The sequence below is a fragment of the Ceratotherium simum genome, chromosome 3 (assembly GCF_057802395.1).
Source record: "Ceratotherium simum simum isolate JZ-2026a chromosome 3, ASM5780239v1, whole genome shotgun sequence".
NCBI lineage: Eukaryota > Metazoa > Chordata > Mammalia > Perissodactyla > Rhinocerotidae > Ceratotherium > Ceratotherium simum.
Window position 1 is genome coordinate 41,277,151 of NC_141902.1, and position 19,809 is coordinate 41,296,959.

Sequence of the window (19,809 nt, forward strand, 5' to 3'; positions counted from 1 at the left end):
GCAAAGTCACCCAAGAAGAGGTGGGGATAAAGAGATGAATAGAGGTTTGAGGAAAATGAGGGTTTAAAAACATTGTTGTAAAGAATGGCCTCATGAAAAATCATTGTAAAATTTCCAGGCAATATTGAGACCAGTTGAAGGCAGTGAATGTGAACTTATAGTGGTATCAATTTTCCTTTGTCATTTTCTCACAAGTGCTCAGTTGCTTGGGTGCAGGAACAGAGAAGGCAGAGTGGAAAAAAAAAAAAAAGATGTTGTCAGACCATGTGCCACCACAGGGCAGGAGCAAGAGTTTAGAGTGCATGCAAGAAAGTGACTGATATGATAGGTCACATAACCTATGCTGGAAAGGGAGAGAATTGAAGACAGGAGGGGGCTGGAGAGTGGAAGGTCAATGAATTGGAAATTCCAGTGCGGTCAGATGACAGCTGAAGTGTGAATACTTGAGTAAGCGAGCAGGCAAGTTTGGGAAGTTGTGGTCAGGGACCGAGATGTGTAGAACAGTGATCTGGGGGAGGAGCAGTTTCAAATAATGACAAAGCCCAAGGTATGACTACGGGAGTGGACAACTAAGGTAAATTGGAAGAAAACGTCAATGACAATGAATTGAAAGAATAAACCCAGAGTTTGGGTTCTCAAGGCGCTTACAAACTCTATAGGAAACATGAAAAAATTAGGGAAACAATAGAAGACTATACAACTAAGTGCTAAACTGTAGTTCAAAGTAGAAGTGCTACAGAAGTTCAAAGAGGAGAAAAATTATAAAATGATATAAAATTACAAGTGGAAGAGGGTTTTAGTATGGAAAGGCTTCATGAAAGAGGTGGATCTCAAAGGATGAACAGGACTTGATAAAATAAAAAGGAGGGACTGACATTCTGTATCAAGGGGAAAGAAGAGCTAGGGCCAGGAGGCAAGAAAGGTAAAAAACACTTTTAGATTTCAGAGCACACTTAGAAAATAAAACATGTAGTCAACTCCAGAGAAATTATACTAATTAAAGAACATTCATGTAAATAATTAATAAATAGAGATCACTTATTTAGTTGGACAGGACAGATCCCTAAATTTACTGCAGGGAACAGCACAGTAGCTCTTCTTTGGCTGATGTTACAGTAGCTGAGTTCAATGAAATTTGTTCAAAGGAATGTGCCTGGTGCCCTCTTCAGAGTTCTCTCGGAATGTTGCCAAAACATCCAGAGGAAGAGAACCCCACACTCAAGGGTCAGAGTAGCAGAGTAGGCTTTCCTCCTTCCTCACCTGTCAAGCTGTTTTCCAAAGCAGATGATTAGGATGTAACTCTATACAGACAGGGTACATTTTAGTCAGTAAAAATGGCCTACTGATAAATAAGCACACAATCTGAGAATGTGCTAATCACCTCTGCTCAAAGATTTAAAAAAAAAAGCATTAAAAGGCCATTTAAACAAATGAAAAAATCACAGTGGTAGGAAGTTCTGGTAGGTATGTGAAGATGAATTTACCCTTTCTTATGATCCAAACAATAAGCAATGAAATCTATCAAAGTGCATTTCCAATTATTCAAGGATTTGTTTATCTCATTCATGTTAAATTATGACTGAAAAATCCTTATGGTTTGAAATGGCCCTAAATACTGAAAGTCATAAACATGGACTGGCCTACTTCTACATAAGCAAGCTGCAATGAACAGGCTGTTGTGTCTGTGTGCACACTCACATACACACATACTCCTCTCAAACATAAAATCAGAAGCAACCAGAATATGTAAATCAATAAGCAACACAAATAAGCAATTTTTACTAATATATGTATACAGCCACAAGTGTGGGCTCTACAAGGGAAACACAGAGGAAACCCTCAGCTAGAGAAAGCTAGCTTAATATATCTTGTCAAAGTCCTTTAAGAGAAAAGTGAGCCCTTACGCAGCCAGGACACTGAGCCACATAAGAAGCAATTATAACATAGGGTCAATCCCATTTCTCTTCTACTCAAATGTGGGGCAAGAGGTGAGTAGATAACGTATAATGGCCACGGGTTTTTAAAATTGTGCTTGATTACTTTTTTTACTTATACAATGTGATGAAATATGATGATATAAGCCATATAATAATATATATAAATCAAAATCAAAACTTTGATATATATCCAGAAATGAAAAGGTACCCAGTGGTCATTTGCATACATTATTATACAGTAACAATCTCGCTATGTAGTAGCTAGAACATGATCTAACTGAATAGAGAAAGAAAACTGGTAAACAAAAAACTAACAAGTACATTTTTAACCTCTTATGATTCTAATCATCCACCTCGAATTAGAGACTACAGTAATCTACATACCTGAAATACAAATTTAAGTTAAGAGCAATCACAGAGTTGGAGGAGCTGACAATCACTACAACATCTAGGTCTTGAGACACTTTCAGTGAAGTAAAGGAAGAAATCTTGGCTGGCTCCTGTTGCTGCTCATTATACATATCTTCTTCGTGAAGTGCTAAGTCCACATGAGCTACATGTGTACCATCCACAATGTCAAAAATATCTTTGAGTTAGAGTTAAAGAAAATGCCAGTCTTAAGTATGCCTAACCATTTAAAACACAGGATGGGATAGAGCTACTGACTTCATCGCTCCAACTTTGCAGCTATAACAACAGAGGGAAGACTGGACACTGAAGCAGCCCCGATCACAGTAACCAGATGACTATGAAGTTGGTGGCCCAATAAACAACCTGATAGAGTTCATTCAACAATACTTGCTAAATACCCACTATGTGGCAAGCCCTGAGACACTGCTAATATTTTCCACTAGTGTTCTACAACAGTGCCGTCCAAGAAAAATACAATGCAAGCCACATTTGTCATTGTAAATTTTCCAGTAGTCTTATTAAAAAAGTAAAAAGAAACCAGTGAACCTAATTTTAATAATATATTTTACTTATAATAATATCCAAAAGATTATCTCAATATGTAATCAATATAAAAAATTTGAGATATTTTATATCCTTTTTTTCACCTACGTGTTCAAAATCTGGTACTTTACACTTACAGCACACCTCAATGTGGACACTAAATTTTCATTGGCAATACCTGATCTATATTTAGACTTCATAAAATTTACATTTGAGAACTTGGAACAAGCAAAGTTGTTCCAAACATACTTAAAAGTTCTCCAATAACTGAATCAAGTATCAGCTTTTGAATCTAAAGTAATTAAAGAAAACTAAGAATTCAGTTCCTCAGTCATGCTAGCCAATTTCAAGTGCTCAACAGGCACATATGCCTAGCACCTACTGTGTTGGACAGCACAGTTCTATAAACTAGCAACAAAAATGAAGTTAATCCAATATTTTACATTTTTACAAAAGATATTTTAACACAGGCTATGATATATCTAAAATAGGAAAACCATTCCTTTAATTTAGAAATGAAAGTTCCAAAATCATATAAGGATAATTTTTCAAGTCTTCAAAATAATTTTGCTAATGACCTATGGATCTGCTAGAGACAACAAAACTGTAATATTTTCCAAAAACAAATTAAAAGTGGTTAAGCAAACCACATGATTCACTAATATGAAAGAAACATCATTAGAGATGATAAGAGGCGGATTACATTCATACATGAAAATATGTGTATCACATCATAAGCAGTTATCTAAATCCTTCCCGGAACAAGCACATAGTAGATATTTAATAAGTATATTTTGAATAAATGGATAGTGAAAAGCATATACAATTTAAAAAGAATGCAAACTGGATAAGATAATTATGATTATGGAAAAATATATATGTATATACTGGAAAATATTTGAATGGAATACAAAGCAATATAGTTGAGTATTTTAAGTTCACTAAGATCTTTTTCCCTGAAAAGTTTTACTGAAAAACTAACCATTCTACCTATACCCCAGTCCCTAAGACTAAAAGCCTAAAAAGGCTCATCTTGCTAGGTATTCTCTGCCCCTGCATATCAACATCTTTACTTCAAAGGATACAGATCCAGCCTAAACTACTCAAAAGAAAAAGAACTCCTCTGCAGAGCTGCACGTCAATAATCCTTTCCACTGCCTGTGCAGGCAAGGGTAATGTGAAACAGCTGAGTACTCTAATCTCAGCATCTCTCTCAGAAAATACAATGTGTAGGACGATACATTTATTGATGAACAATAATGATGTGTTATTGTGAAATGACAGAATCCTCAAAGATAATAAGGAAATACCTATGAAAGAAAAGGATATTATCTCAAACACATTGGTCACAATTTTACAATTGATAAATTAATTTTGTAAACATAACACAAACAGGTAAAACAAAAAAGAAACAGCACTTAACTTAGTCCAACTCTAGGTTGTTCATACCCACCTAAGCAAGTGGTCACTGGAAGGTAGGTAAGAAGATGAATAAAGATGGCCCACAATGTCTCTGTTCCTTCTGTTTATGGCCAGAGTCTGATAGCACACCAGAAGACCTCACAAGATCAGACTTTTTTTTTTTTTTAAAAAAAGAAGGAATCTTAAAATCAAGGGTGGCAAGCATGCTACTGCCCTAAAAACAGAAGATTTCTGCTCCCTACAGCCCTCAGGGGCATAGTAAATGGCTCTGTAACCGGTCTATATCAGCATTACCCATTAAAAATATAATGTCAGCCACAAATGTGAGCCACATACGTAATTTTAAATTTTCTAGTAGCTGCGTTGAAAAAAGAAACTTCTTAATATATATTATTTACCTCATATTTAAAATATCATTTCAACATGCAATTAATACAAAAAACTATTAATGAGATATTTTACTTTTTTAGTACTAAGTCTTCAAAATCTGGTACGTATTTGACACTTAAATGACATCTTAATTCATATCAACCACATTGCCAGTGCTCAATAACCCCATGTGACTAGTGGCTACTGTACTGGACAAAGCAGATGTCCCTTCCATGATTTCACCTCTATAAGAACTTTTCCTGAAACATACAAAATTACATACTAATGCCACAGATTTAAACACGCTGAAAGACCACCTGTAAATACTTACTGATATTTTGATCTTCAATGAGCTTTTGCAATGTCTCCTCACTATAGCTATACAAAATGGTTGCATCACATCTTCCATTTTTCAAATTAAATTCATAGATGAGCAGTTCATAACTGTCACTAAGAGCAAGCAGTCTGGGCTTGTCTGTTGGTGTGCCGCTGTTATGAGAATCTTCCCATACAAAACTGAGGAAAAAGTTAAGATTCTTTATTATATTCTATATCCACAATAATATTTACCCACAGTAGTGAGGGTAAAAGGACAGAATGAGTAGAGAACAGTTCTCTAGTTCACCTAGCAGCATTAAGTCTACGTCTAACTTAAGAGAATATAAACTGCTCTAGGACTTTCCTTTTTTTCCCCGTTCCCCTTCCTCACTTCTTCCCCTCAGCCCCCTTCATGCCAACACAAGAATATAGGAGTGGCTGATGCAAAGGGGGCATGGAGCAAGAAATGGTGGCTTTTATTCCTTCATCCTAAATCCTGACTGATATGTTTAAAGAAACTATCATGATCAAGGATAAGTTTCAACAACCAAATATGTATATTATTTATATGAGGTGAGGCTCACAACTAACAAAATAGGTTTTGCTAAATTAAATGCTTTCAGTGACTACTGAATAATAAGCAATTATTTTTATTTAGACTTTGAAGACTCACAGGGTATATTATAGAACAGGTCTGTCCAACAGAACTTTCTGTAATGATGGAAGTGTTCTACATATCTACACTGTCCAATACAGTAGCCAACAGCCACACGTGGCTACCGAGCACTTGAAACGTGAGTAGTGCAACTGAGGAAACAAATTTTAAATTTAAATCACAAGTGGCTAATGGCTACCATGCCAGACAGCACAGTTGCAGAATTTTTAAAGCAGTGTAATGTCAACAAACCAACAATAGCTAACAGGGATAAAAAGACACTAATGATACTACAACTTCAAATTAAATAATAAAACTAAATCACACTTTAAAAATAAATGGGCCCCAATTCTGAAAACAATGCAACAGAATAAGACGAGGCTACCATGCTGATAAAATTTCATCTTTTTAAAAAAGTTTTTTTTGGGAGGCCGGCCCGGTGGTGTAGCAGTTAAGTTCGCATGCTCTGCTTTGGGGTCCTGGGGTTCACAGGTTCAGACCCCAGGGGCGTACCTTCGCATCACTTATCAAAGCCATGTTGTGGTGGCGTCCCACATAAAGTAGAGGAAGTTGGGCACAGATGTTAGCCCAGGGCCAATCTTCCTCAGCAAAAAAAAGGACTGGTGACAGATATTAGCTCAGGGCTAATCTTCCTCAAAAAAAAAAAAAAATCGAACTTGGTGCCATTATGTCCTTATTACAGAAAAAGACTGACACATTTTATATTTCTATCTTTATATGCAGACTGATGATTTTTCCTGAACACCTAATTCCTGACTGCTTATACTGAAAATCTGGAAAACAATCTAAATATCAAATATGGAAAAGGTTAAACAAATTAAGATATTTAAAAGGCAGAATACTGTGACACTATCAACATCATTAGCGCATGGACTACACTGTCATGTGGAAAGGTAGGAAATTTTCAATGAAAATAAAATATACAATGTACAGTGATTTCAACAATATAAAAAGGACTACATATACCTTGAGAAAAGTAGGAAGTAAACCCTGAATATAAACTCATCCTTATTTTTACCCTATGAAGTATTTTAATTGAATTAAAATTCAAGTCTAATAAAAAAATTAAAAAGCCCTTCTTGATCTCCCTCTCCTCTACTAATTTCATGCAATAGCTTATGAATGCCCCCATTACTTCACATATGTCTTATCTTCTGTTAGGTTCTCAAACACCTCAAGAGTTCTGCTTCTCTTCTCTGTCTCATTCATTTCTTTACAGGGCTGTGTTCATAGGTACTTAATACTGTTGGATAAATTAGTTGCTAGGAAGAGGAATCTCTCCTTAAGGGAAGTTAGAGACAAGGAATAAAGAAGCCAAACACAGAACACGTTCAAGCATTCACTGATTTAACAAATGAATCTCTACTGTCAGGCACTGTCACAGCACCTGGAGATTCCAAGGTAAGACACCTCTTGGCTATTCAAAGTTTTCAAAAGAAGATCGTTTCCAAAATGTCTTCTCTTATTAAAAAGAGCCCAATCAAAGCCTCAGAGGGCACTCCCAAACTTAATGATGTAAACTCTAAGTCCTGGACAGAGAGTTACAGAAGTGGACAGCAATACGATTGCAATTATGTTTTTTTCTGTCTTCCCAAATCATGCAAGCCTCACATGTAAGAACTGTATCTTACTCAATTTTTTAGGCATTGCTCCTAGGTAACAGTGAGCACGTAATAATTATCTGTTGAGTGAATACATGAGTGGACAAATCAGATTCTGTACTTGAAAAAAAAAAGCCCGTATGTGAAGGAAATCGCTATTTGTTGCAGGGACAAAAAGAAGGTATCAGGATGATTCAAATTAGAGATGGTTCCTAGCTGGCACCTTTAACAAATTTAGGAAAATGGGCATGGTGCACAGCACACTGACAATTAATCAACCTGTGCTGAATGAATACAAGAGCGTCTAAGCATTCCGGGTTCCCTGCTGCTAGCAGAGGAACCGGGAAGCAAGGGTGCGGGGATGCACCAAAGCGAGGAAAAGGTTCGCCTCTGAGGCATTTCCCGCGGCTGTCATTCCTCTCCCGCAACCTCCATGCCAGGAGGGGTCACTGGGGCCAGCCGAGCGAAGGCTCCGGCCTCCCCCCGCATTGCCCAGCCGTCCCGCCGCACTTACTGCCGAAAGGGGCCGTCCAGGCGGCAGCCGCCCCCGCCCCGGCCTCCGGGCGCCAAGGCAAGCACTTGAAGGCTGCCTGCAGCCGTCAGGCTCCCCAGAACCTCCTGCTCCTTGTGCAGCTGCGCCCGGGCCCCCAGGCACCCCGTTGCCTCGGCGGGAACTGGCACCAATAACACACGTAAAACTCGCCCCATGGCTGCAGCAGTGAAGCTACCGCCGGCGGCACCACTTCCGGCCCCCTTCTCTGTAGCCATGTTGGCTCGGCCGCTCTTCCGGTCACCTGCGCCGGACCGTCCCGGAACCCGACTGCGTCCTGGGCATGCGCAGTGTAGCCGAGCCGCTCGCTGCCTCGTGACTCCCCCGGGAGAGTCGAGTCTGCGCGGTTACGTTCCGTGCTGTGGAGGAGCGCTGCAACCACTTCCGCAGAGCCACATCTGCTTTTGTCTCAAGCCCGCTGTGTGACTGCTGTGAAATAGTTGAGGGCCTAATTTAGCGGCCTAAAGCAGGCTGTAGCAGCTGTTTTCACACGTGGCGTTATCCTTTGCTGCCTTAATCTGGCAGCCTCCTATCTATTGGAATCCTATTCCTGCTTTTCGTATTGTGCTATTATTTTTGTTTACAGGCCCTGGAGTGGTGCAATGTCCTTGGTAGTGTGGACCGATCCATCAGGAGGGAGTTGACCTGAATGCTGAAGTCAAGTAGTATCCATTGTTACAGGCAGGGAAACAGGGTAGGTAAGGGGTGGAGGAGGACGTGTTCGTGTTTCATTACTCCTCTTGTCTCTGAGAAGTATGATCCAAGATCATAAGCAGAGAGGGAGAGAAGAGGTGGTGAGTAGGCATTTTGGAAAGGTCTCCTAATAGACAGCAGTCCCTTATCAACACCTTCTTTTTCACTATGAGATGGGGTCACGTGGCTATCCAGGGCCAACTCCTGTGTACTTTGATTCCTATCCTCCTCTTGTTCTAGGACTGTGTCTAAAGTTCTTTTTCTCCTGCGTTGCTTTCTCCCCCCTTATTGGAGTACTTTATCATGGAGACATGCTCTTACATCATTCTTTTAAAAAAAAAATCCTCCCTTAACATACCTGTCAATTTTCTCTGCTTCCCTTTTTTTTTTTAAAGATTTATTTTTTTCCCCCCAAAGCCTTAGTAGATAGTTGTATGTCATAGCTGCACATCCTTCTAGTTGCTGTATGTGGGACGCGGCCTCAGCATGGCCGGAGAAGCTGTGCGTTGGTGCGCGCCTGGGATCCCAACCCCGGGCCGCCAGCAGTGGAGCGCGCACACTTAACTGCTAAGCCTCGGGGCTGGCCCTCTGCTTCCCTTTTAGAGAATCCCAAGTTGACTGCTTGTAGTCAGTTCCTCCCTCCTCACCTCAACCGCTCTGCGCAGGCTGCCATCTCCACCAAAACTGTCCCTCAAGGTCCTCAGTGATCTTCATGTTGCCACAACCAGCCCTCACCTCTCTATCCTCATTCCTCACTCCTTTCTTAAAGTACTTTCTTTTCAACTTTGGAAACACCACTTCCCTAGTTTTCCCCCTATTTCACTGATAACTCCTCCCCAGTCTCCTATGATGGCTTTTCTTCCTATATGATTCTTCCTCTCTTCTAACTGTAAATAACACCCATATGTTCCCACTTTGTGTCTTTATCCCTGGCCTTTTCCTTTGACTCCAGACTCTGTTTACCTACTTGGTATATCTGCTTGGATTTCTAACAGGACTCAATTTTAAAGTGTCTAAAATAAATGTTGATTTTTAACTCCCCACAAACCCATTTTTCTTATTTTTCCCACTTCAGTATGGGGCACCCACCCTTCACACTACCTGAGAATCACCCTTGATTTTTAATCACCACCATTATCCAGCCCATTGGATAACTGTCAACTCTTACTTCCAAGCCCTATTCCAAATCTCTTCTCTGCTTTCCATGTCCATGGCTCTTCAATTCTTGCCTGAGCTGTTGGAAAAACCTGACATTTTTCTCTTTCTTGTTCCTCTAACAATTCAACAGTCAAAGTGATCTTCTAAAAACAAAATCACATCATATCACTTTCCTGTTTAAAATTCTAACTTCCCATCACAGTTAAAAAAGTCCAGATTTTTTTTAAATCATGGCTTACAGATCTATACCCTGCCTACTCTCTCCAACCTGATCACACTCATCACCCTCCCCCTTATCTGTGTACTTCAGCCACTTTCCTTCTTTCTTTTGCTGAAACACACAAAGTTCATGCTCACTTTGGGGGCTTTGTGCTCGCTAGTGCGTCTACATGGAATACTTGTCCTTTGTTTCAGCTTAAACGTAATCTCTTGGCAGGCCTTCCTGGACCATTCCACTCCAGTGACTCATCACCCAGTTTTGTTTTCACCATAGTATTTATCACTACTTGATGTTTTGTGTCAGCCCCAGTCCAACCAGAATGTAAGCTTCAAAAAAGCAGGGACTTTTTGTTGCTCACCACTGTTACCCTAGCACCTTAAACAGTGCTTGGTTCAGAGAAGGCACTCCACTGTTTGTTGATGAATGCATGACCCTGTTTGTGAAGTTAAACCAAACATTTCATATCCCAAAGGAGATATTTATATCCAACCCTCTTAGTTTTGCTAGGGCTACTTTCTCTTTATAAAAAATGGCAACATTAAAGCATAGTCATTTTCAAAGTCATACTTTTGTTAGACATAAGGCCTTATTTCTTATATTAAGCACATTCTTGGAGCATTCACACATAAGAAAATGGCTTTCATCATACCTAGTTTACAAACAAATTTTAACACATTTTTCTATTATCTCTTTAATTATCCCTTATTATGCCATGCCTTTTTAGGCATATCATTCAGGTTTTTGAAGAAAGGATAAGAAAATGTTTTGGGCAGGGTCCTCCAATATATCAAGGCATGAGAAATGTCTTCAGACTCTCTGGATCCCTGTAGACATAGGCCAAACAGCTAGTGTCTGATTAAACTTTTCCCACATGTATGTATTGCAGAACAACCAGATCAGTAGATCCAGGCAAGCCTACAAAGAAAACAAGTGTTAACTTGTTAACTGCAAACATAATTCCATTTTCTAAAGTATTTGTGTGATGACTCATGTCTGACTCTTTACAGCAGATGGTAAATTCTGAGGACAGCGATGACCTCTATGGTGTTCATGCTTATATCTTAGCATAGTTGTCCCTCATATTTCTTGAATGAACAATTCAGCTTCTCAAATTACTTCTTGCCCTCAAATAGCTCAGCATGATAAATGACCAAAGCACCTGAGAATAAATGAAAAGTTTTGGCTGAAGAAACAGACCACAGTGTCCTAACTTGGAACAGACTGCTTACTCAATAAATGCCAGTGTCTGAAACTACTTCTAAAAGCAAGGTATCCTCCATACTCGTAGTTTAAAAAAAGTAGAGAGGTAAGTGACAGAACCTAGATTGGGCTTGAACCAGGGGATATGACCTTGTTTCTACCATCACTTACTCCATCCTGGCCTCTAACTGCTGTACCAATTGTTTATCCACATGGTGACAGAACAGGGGAAGAAGGTTGCTGGGGAAGGCTAGGGGTTCTGCCAGAGAGGCTGTAGGCATTTGGGCTATCTCCCAGGCGATCAGAACTACCATGTCTGTCCTGGAGGCAGAGAAGAAGAAATACATCATAGTCTTTGTATTTATGCAGGAAACAGACTCAAGGCCAAGGTTCCTTATTATTCTCTACTGCCACTATCACCCTCTGTGCACGTAGCAATTAAGAGATAACATTTGCATGTTTGGTATGTGCCAGGCAATGCTTAGTGCTTTACAAATCTTCCTCTTATTTAATCTTAAGAACTCTAAGTGATTACTACCATCATCCCTAGATCCCTTGTTTATAGATGAGGAAACAGACTAAGAAGTGAAGTGACATGCCCAAAAGTTGTAGTGTTAATAAGTGACAGAGCCAGAATTCAAACCTAGATCTGTTTGACTCTAAAGCTTGTCCTCTCAATGACTATGTTACTCTGCCTCCCATGGGAAACCAACACTCTAGGGCACTAGAGAAAAAAAAAAGAATAGCTACAACTCTGCTAGTTATCCCTTCTCTGTCCAACCTCCTCCCCCATGCTTCAACACACCACTCAGGAAATACCTCATCTGGCTCAGCCTACACATCCCAGGGGTACTGGAATAGTATTTACAAGACATTTATGATCTTACCAAGCTGTACGGTCACTGTTGGATTTCTCTAGGGAAGAATCCAGGGATACCATCTGCTCCCCGTGACTTAGCAGGGCATAGAGCAAAGATATTCCAAACTGCAAGTGATCAAGTATTCAGGGTAAAATGAGTTAAACGCAGGCATTCAGTGCTTCCCTGGCTCTGTCTTCCCAACTAAAAGGGCAAGTTCACATGTACAAATAGAGTCCAACACCCATGAAACTGTCAAGTTTTACACTGGCTGGCCAAAGAACTCAGACCTTTCCAAAGAAATCACTTCCCTGAACTCTCCAAAAAGATTCTTTTGGGGAGCTGATTAAATGCATACTCGTGGGCTCCACCGCCAGGGATCAGCATCTGTAGATCAGGAATAGACCCAGGAATCTAATACAGAAAGTTTGTGGACCCCATTTTAAGAAGCATTGCTTAAGCAAAGATCTTCAGAGAGTGGTTCACAAGATATTCCACTGGGATATTAGAAGAAGATATTACAACTTTCACATCTGAAGTCTCATCTTTTAAAACTTTCTATCTTGTATTTATTGTGTACCTGTTATTAACAGTGTTACATGTATATGACTTATAAACAAACACATGGGTGATATGGTTCAGAATTTTTTACTAAAAGGGATACACAATCAAAAGAGTTTGATGACCTCTGCTTTAGAGATCCACACCAGGACATCATCAGGGAGCTTGTTAGAAAAGCTAAGGCATGGGCCCTACCCTGGGTCTACTGGATGAGGCTTTCTAGGGGTGGGACCAGGTGTTCAATAAGCCTCCAGGTGATCCTAGTGCTCACTAGAAGTTGAGAAGCACTACAGAGGATAAGATGGAGAGATGAGAACATTCTGCCACTTCTTACTTGCTAGTGATACACCTGGAAGACATCCATGGACAGAGAAAAGTCTCCCAGGTGTGTTACCTGATTCTGAAGCACCACAGTGACTGGCCGCTCTGAGGAGCCAGATGGTAGCAGTGTTAGTCCCTGAAGTCCTTGGAGGAGTTCATGGAAGGTCAAGTGACTGATACATCTGCCCAGAGGTTTGAATAACATTTGTAGGGCCTGCAAGAAGGTCAGTAAGCACCTCTCTGATTCTGCTACTTCACCTCCTCCTACCTTGCTTCCCACCCCTTTTCTTGCTGACCTGCCTTTGGTGTCTTTCTGGTCAAGTTTTACCAGAGCTATCAGCACTCAATGTCTCTCCATCCCTAGCACTGGTCCTTCAATACCTACTTGTCCTAGGATGGCTTCCCTAAGAAAAGTAGATATGGGGCTCAACACTTATCAGAGAGTCCTTATCACCTCAAACCTCCACAACACGTACTCACCTGTGCAACCATATACCCATGTGTTTTTCATCCATTGTACCTGAAGATGATCAGCTGTTCCTATAGTAGTTAACTCCCCTACTTGAGAGTGGCAAAGTCAGCACCCCTCGCTGCCCAGCACCTTCTCTGGCATCTCTGGGAGTGGGGAGTGGAGGAGGAGGAAAGATCCCTAACCTGTCCACAAACCATCCTCTTCTCCACTCAGTGCCACCATACCTGATCAGCCACGTCCCTCTTGACCAGGAGGGGCAGATGGTGAGTGATAGCCAGAAGAAGGCTAACAGCTCGATCCTGGGGCAGGAAGGGGAGCAGCCGGGCCACTAGAGCTTTCCCCTTCCTCACAGAAAGCACCTGCAGGAAGCCATCTGCTGCCTCCCTACAAATGAGATAGGGGAGCATTTTTAGGGCTCTGCATAAAGGAGAGGACTACATGCTCGAGAGGAGGGGCAGAAGCAAAGCCAATGTCTTTGCTGATCCTTCCCTTCCTGGGCTGAGTTGTGACTCTCCCACACTCACTCCAGATTATTCTGCTCCTGGGTCTTTAAGGTCTGGAAGAGCTTCTCAACCTGGTTGCTCTGCTGCTCAGAGTAGCAGGGCTGTGGAGGCCCATCCTTCTGGCCCTCCTCTATCTCTAGTAACTGAAGGAACATCTAGGAATTTGAGGATGGGAACAGAGGAAGAGGAGGTAAATTTGAGCAATATCCCATTCTCATGGGTAAGTTAGGAACTCGTCCCTAAGGAGCTGATAGCTCACCTTCTCAATTCGGTACAACACCCGAAGCCTCTGACTGCTTGCAGCCCCTGTCTCCTAGAAGAAAGAGTCCCCAGCCATCAGCCACACCTCCAAAGCAGCAGCTCAGGCCTCTGGCGAGCTAGACATGGAGCTGACAAGGCTAGACACAAAGTCTGATCACGCTTCTTCACTCTTTGGTCACAGTCTGGACACAAGCATGAGAGTGCTCCAGACCTTTCTTCAAAACAGGGGAAGAGAAAAAAGGTTCTGGGCAGATAATGCTCCTACCTGCTCTTGAGTTCCATGGGGTACAGCGTCAATAGCTCGGCGAGGGCTAAAACACGTCGATACAGCTACCTGGCCCAGGGAACCCTCGATTCGAACCACTGCACAGAAGGAGTCAGGAGAGGCACATTCCCCTCCCCTTTCCACCCTCTGCCCACTCAGATGTCCAGCCCAACTCAGCAGGTCAGCCCTGGTCCTACCTGACTCATAAGCCTCTGCCTTCTGAATGTAAGGCGTTACCAGCTTGAGGGACTCAACCTTGTTCCTTCGCCCAAGTAGTTCTTCATCTGCCTGCTTCTTCTCTAGTTTCTGATAATACTTCTGAGAGTCCATGGAATAGAAAAATGCCTACTCATCTTCTGAACTTAGAATTAAGGTTCTCAAGTGCAACCTCTTAATATACCCTTTCCTAAAGCATTCATTCCAGAAATGATCTTGGCACCTTAGGCCCTTCTAGCAATTATCCTAAATCATCTTAAGCACCCTGGGCCTCATGCCACCTATCTTGGGGTCCCCATACTAAGGACTTGAAGAGCTAGATAACACCACCAGATCTGATGGAAAGGCAGAGAGCAAAGTGGAGAGCCAGGAAGCAAACCTGTCTGAGCATCTGCAACCTTCCTGTATTCCTTATTCCCACACTCCATACCACATATCCTCCCCCTCCCCATTATAATTTTGTGATCCTACCTGGGCTTTCCAAAATCAGAGTTATCTGATGGCATGAAGACCATAAGCAGCTTGAAGTACAGAGATAGCATTATTGTCAGTTGGTCTCTAGGCCAGTTTTATACTTCTGAGGATTTGCTCAGCAGCTCTAATAGCTTCTTAAAGAAATCTGTAAAGTCCCAAGCTAAAATAAAGCCACTGACCGAGAGTCAAACAAGGATTTGAATAAAGCTCCTTCATTTAGGAGCAGTGCCAGAAAGGCAAGAGTATAAAACGATTTCATTTTCAGTGATCCTGGCACAAAGAAGCGAGTTTTTGAAGCGTGGTGGAAAGAAAGGAAGAAACTAATGTAAATAGGAAGGAGATCAAGCGGGGGGAAACTTAGTTGAGAAGGAGGTTGAGAGGAAAGTGAAACACAGCTTGGACAACCCAAAAACCCATAGACAAAGAGTTGCCCCATAAATAAAGGGGAGACAGGAAGCAGGGGGAAATGAGTTACAATGTCTGCCAGCATTTGTTCAAGTTAACAAATTGAAACCCACTATATATAAGATCCCTGTTTTAGATCTAAAAAAGTAAAAAGTAGATGAATGTCTATAACAAGGCATTTTTAAGATCCAAAAAAGTGTACAAAGGTGAAAAAATCCATAGTTCCAGGCTGAATAGAGGAAATTCTGGGCAAAGGATGGAGACAAAACCTGAGTCTGTTTGGGGAACTGTAAATAATCCCATTTGGCTGAAGTGTAGGAGAATAGAGGGGAATGAGCTTGGGATGTCAACTTTAGAAATATGGCCCCTATCCTGTAGTGACTGCCTCTCCTGCCTGAATGGACTTGGCCTCTGAGAGCTGAAGAGAGGATCCACGAGGGCCCGGGGAGTCCAGGCTCCACGGTCAGAGGTGGGAAGAATACCTGGGGCTCACCTGGTAGTAATAATCATCCAGGCGGGGGTTCTCACTCTGCAGCTGAACCATCTGCACTTTTATCACCCAGTCCTTCTCTTTTCGGGTCATGAGGTTAGCATAGGGGTCTGGTTGCTGAGACCAAGGCTTCTTGGCTGAGGGACTTCAAGCCAGGAGGAGCATCCCTTTAGACGTACCCACCCCTGCCACAGTGAACTTCCCAAGGAGTGGTGAGCAGGGATTGGTGCTGTCTGGGAAGGAGGGGAGCGAGTGCAGAGGTGGGCAACACCACGAGAGTCTTAATTGTGCAGGGGCTTTGAGAATCACAAGGGAGTACCCAGCATGTGGATGAGCATCAACCCTGCTCCTCATCTAGGCTTTACCTTGGTGTTCGACTGTGCTGCTGCATCTGCAGGATCCGTTGGTGCTGAGGGTGGAACTGGGTCAGATGACTGGGAAGACTGAGAAAGAAACTTGGGCTGGGTGAAAGAAAGCTCTCAGCTCCCTACCCCTTCAATTCATTTAGCCTCTGGTAACTTCAGCAGGACATCTAAGGTAATCCTATCTGTTTATGTGCCTCCCCGAAGTCAGCAATATGAAACATCACAATCCTAGCTCAGCAGGCCTCACATTCCCCTCCAAGATAGACTTTCCTACAATTTGGCTGCAGGAAATCTTGACACAGTAGAAAACCATTGGCCCTGTTTGTCAGGAGTTCTGAGTCCTAATCTCAGTTTTGCCATGTCACCTAACCTCAAGTAAGTTCTTTCTAGTCTCCCTGGGCCTCCATTTCCTCATCTGTGAGGGAGAAGAGATTGGACTCTACTTCAGACTTCTCTTTTTAATTTCTGTAAGTATGTTTCTGTGGCAGCTGGTAGAGCAGCCCCCACTCCTCGTCAGCCATGACCTCCTGAGACCTCTGGAGAAGAGCTCAGCCTGTCATGGATGCTGAGGTGCCCAGCACCCTGACCCAGTACCTGAACCTAGGCCATGAGGTCGGCAGGCTGCAGAAGATAGATGGGTCTGGCAAGAGCAGTCGAGGTCCAAAATGCCGTGCTGAAGAGCTGGCGCTGGGAAAGGTAGGCCGGAAAGGAACTGGTGACAGGTAGTCCACCGTCTGAGAGAAGGATTAAGAGGTCTGGGAGAAGGGCATCTGCATCAACAGAATGCTGCTCTTCCTGCCAAGTGCCTTTCCTGCCTCTGTATTCTCACCTGCATTTTCCCTAAAGAAGCTTATCCAACATTTTGCCATCTTGGGGGCCCTCAAGCCAACTGTGAGGGCACCAGACTGTGGATCCTGCCCTTGTTTCCAACAGGGTTTGTCATCTCCTAGGGAAGCAGCTCTTCAGTCCCTGACAATGTGGGGACATGTGCTTTTCCTACTGTTTGGAAGGTCAACACCTCTCCCTCTCTTCTGTTAGTCTTCTCTCAGTCTCAGGCTCTTGTGTCTTTAGCTACTGGGGCAATGCTTATCTATCTCTTTTCTGACTCATCTGAAGCCCTCCCCAGAGCTGTAATTCCCTTCTTGTTCTCCCTGAAGATTTCCCGCAATTCCTCTACCCCAGACCATGTTCCCATTATGCAGTTAATTGAAGGGCAGGTGCTCTTTCTAGCCCTAAGCTCAGTGCTGCTCATCTGCTGAAATATTTTGTAAGGTGTAAGCAGGGGTCTAGTTTCTTGTTTCATCTGAACGGCCAGTTGTCCTAGTACCACCTCTGTCATTTACCAAGCTTCCCTACGTTATGGACGTCTCCCACCTCCCATATCCACACTTCACTTTGGGTGCTTCATCTCCAGAGCAAAGTGAAGAGGACAGAACATAATGGAAATAAGGGACACTTGGCATGCTCCTTCTCAGCACCCAGTCAACTTTCTCACAGGATGGAGACTGGAGTGACTCACCTGCCACAGAAAGTGCAAGGAGGCAGGTGACATCCCCAGCACATGAGGGGCCTTGATTCCAGGGGAGCTGAGAAGACCTCTCTGGAATGGGAGGGAGGAAAACCCAGGCTTTAATGAGCTTCTGTGGTGTTTTCTACATTCATATGTGTCCATGGGGGGTGTGGCAGCAAGGCCAACCATTTCCAATACCCAGGACAGTGGCAGCCTGGCCCTCCCTCATAATCAAAGTCCCCTCTCCTTCCCCCTGAGGGGAAACAAGACTGGTATTTCAGAAGTAGGTTGAAGGAGGGTCTGAGTCACTTCATATCTACATGAGAATCCTTGTCTCTCTCCACTGGTTGCGGGAATCCAAAGGAATAAATACCAGGAATGGACCATTGAAACACAGGGGCCCAGGGTCAAAGGTGACTCACCTTCAGCACCAGGAGCAGCGCCAGCACCTATGGACAATGCACAACCCTGCTAGGACCTGATTTTTAAGGTGAAGACAGCATCAGAATCTAAGTGGGAGACAGGAGGCAAGAGGGAAGGAGGAGCAAGTCCCTACTCGGGTTCAAGCCTGAAATAGGTGTTAACCCAGAACTATCTTAGAAAGGGGTGGAGAGGAGGAGAGGGATGTTTAGCAACAGTCCCTGAGCCACAGACAGATCAGGACAACTGTCCCCCCACCGACTCCTGCCATGGTACCTGGGTGTTGTGGACAGCACTGAGGACAGCTGGATCCCTGAGATCTTTCTCTTCCTCCTCCTCCTCCTCTTCCTCCTCCTCCGGGTCTGGGGCTAGATCTGGATCTGGATCCAGATCCTCCTCCTCCTCTTCATTTTCTTCCTCTTCCTCCAATTGGGAGGCAGACACCAGCTCCTCCTCAGGAGCCAAGGGGCCACAGGACTTGCCTGGGCCCTGGTCTAAGTGGGGGCCTGAGGAGGAAGTAGACAGGGGTCCAGGTGTGAGGAGTCTCGTTTAGAGAGACTGCTTCTCAGTAGTACTTCTGTTCATAAGCCATCTCCAGCACCACCTTCAAACAACACCTCCTGTTCTAAGGTTCAACTCAGCCTTACTATCCCAGGGGGCCCCTAACCATCCTCCACTAGAGCAAACAGAACCTGGCAGGTAGCAAACACCTTCACTTACCACATCCCCTCTTCGGTGCCTCATTTAGGTACCATCACAGACTTCTCCACCTGCTCTCCCCCACCTGACAGCCCTGTCTGTGCCTCTTTAATGAACCAAGTTCCAGCTGCCCTGACTCACTGCAATTTAACCCTGCTGTGCGCCAGATACTTTGCACATACAGTATATGTTCATTTGACTCTCACAACAATCATACAAGGCTGTTATTGATAATTTCACTGTGAAGGTGAGGAAAATGGGGCTCAGAAAAGTGATCTCAGTCACCCAGTGTTATGTAGCTAGTAAGTAGACGAGTTTGGAATCACTCCCAGCAATTCTGGACACCCAAGTCCATGTCCATGCACTGAACCAGACCAGCGAGTCTCCACACCCCCTGGCTTTTTATCCAGATTCCACGGCTGAGTTGGTGATACCTTTGAGGCATTTCATCTTTGCAGGCTGGCAGACATCCTCCATGGCTGTTTCCTCTGGTGAGAGAGCACTGTCAGCCTCTGGAAGGTAAACCTGGGACAGGGGAAGAGACCCAGAGGCATCCTTCTGCTCAGTCAAGATGGCATGGCACCCTAAAACCACCATGGTCTCCTCCCAGCAAGGTTGTCAGAGGGGTATTGGCCCAGGGTCTCTAGGAGCAAGACACTGGGCTCTCAGCCTGCTCTAAAACCCCACCCTCTGACCTCACCAGCCCAGCTCTAGGGAGTCGTCCTGCAAAGGGACAGAAATGAGGGACAGGACTAGGAGTTGGAGGAGAAGCCCCCCACACAGACACCATCAGGCTCTGCCTGTGCACAGCGAGGCGGCTTCACAGCTGCCTTGTTGCTGACACGCACCGCCTGACAGTTGCTGTCCTTTCTGCTCAGTTTAGCCATGGCAG

The 19,809-nt window shown here is 43.4% G+C and overlaps 2 protein-coding genes across 7 annotated transcripts in view; both read right to left on the reverse strand.

Annotated features, from left to right (window-relative positions):
- SPG11 (SPG11 vesicle trafficking associated, spatacsin) overlaps positions 1 to 8,062 on the reverse strand; it is an 87,957-nt gene extending 79,895 nt beyond the window's left edge. For 5 of the 6 annotated variants that reach the window (XM_087426540.1, XM_004421511.3, XM_087426529.1 and 2 more), the window contains exons 1-4: positions 7,792 to 8,062; positions 5,014 to 5,198; positions 3,977 to 4,201; positions 2,322 to 2,523 (exon numbers count right to left, since the gene is read on the reverse strand). In XM_087426540.1, coding sequence (XP_087282666.1) covers positions 2,322 to 2,523; positions 3,977 to 4,201; positions 5,014 to 5,198; positions 7,792 to 8,045 — 866 coding nt within the window. In that variant the 5' untranslated portion in view covers positions 8,046 to 8,062. Of the gene's footprint in view, positions 1 to 2,321; positions 2,524 to 3,976; positions 4,202 to 5,013; positions 5,199 to 7,791 lie in introns of those variants that run through there. The other variant, XM_087426556.1, reaches the window with a different exon arrangement.
- A 3,192-nt stretch (positions 8,063 to 11,254) lies between these two features.
- Positions 11,255 to 19,394, reverse strand: PATL2 (PAT1 homolog 2). Its single transcript, XM_014780668.2, has 14 exons — positions 19,352 to 19,394; positions 18,495 to 18,724; positions 17,808 to 17,888; positions 16,883 to 17,022; positions 16,289 to 16,366; positions 15,927 to 16,068; positions 14,536 to 14,656; positions 14,339 to 14,436; positions 14,072 to 14,125; positions 13,834 to 13,967; positions 13,534 to 13,693; positions 12,911 to 13,051; positions 11,986 to 12,083; positions 11,255 to 11,419 (listed from the first exon to the last, which is right to left on the reverse strand). Exons 1-14 carry the CDS (start codon positions 19,392 to 19,394, stop codon positions 11,266 to 11,268), a joined length of 1,674 nt encoding a protein of 557 aa, XP_014636154.2. The 3' UTR covers positions 11,255 to 11,265.
- Between the last annotated feature and the right edge of the window lie 415 nt (positions 19,395 to 19,809).

What these genes read in the sequence shown, in the direction of transcription:
- PATL2 (XM_014780668.2), bottom strand. Translation starts at nt 19,394, where the DNA reads ATGGAGGATGTCTGCCAGCCTGCAAAGATGAAATGCCTCAAAG. An exon ending in CAGCACAGTCGAACACCAAG is followed by an intron (nt 16,069 to 16,288) that starts GTAAAGCCTAGA and finishes CCTGGCTTGAAG; the next exon opens with TCCCTCAGCCAAGAAGCCTT. An exon ending in AACAGTGACCGTACAGCTTG is followed by an intron (nt 11,420 to 11,985) that starts GTAAGATCATAA and finishes CTCTGCCTCCAG; the next exon opens with GACAGACATGGTAGTTCTGA.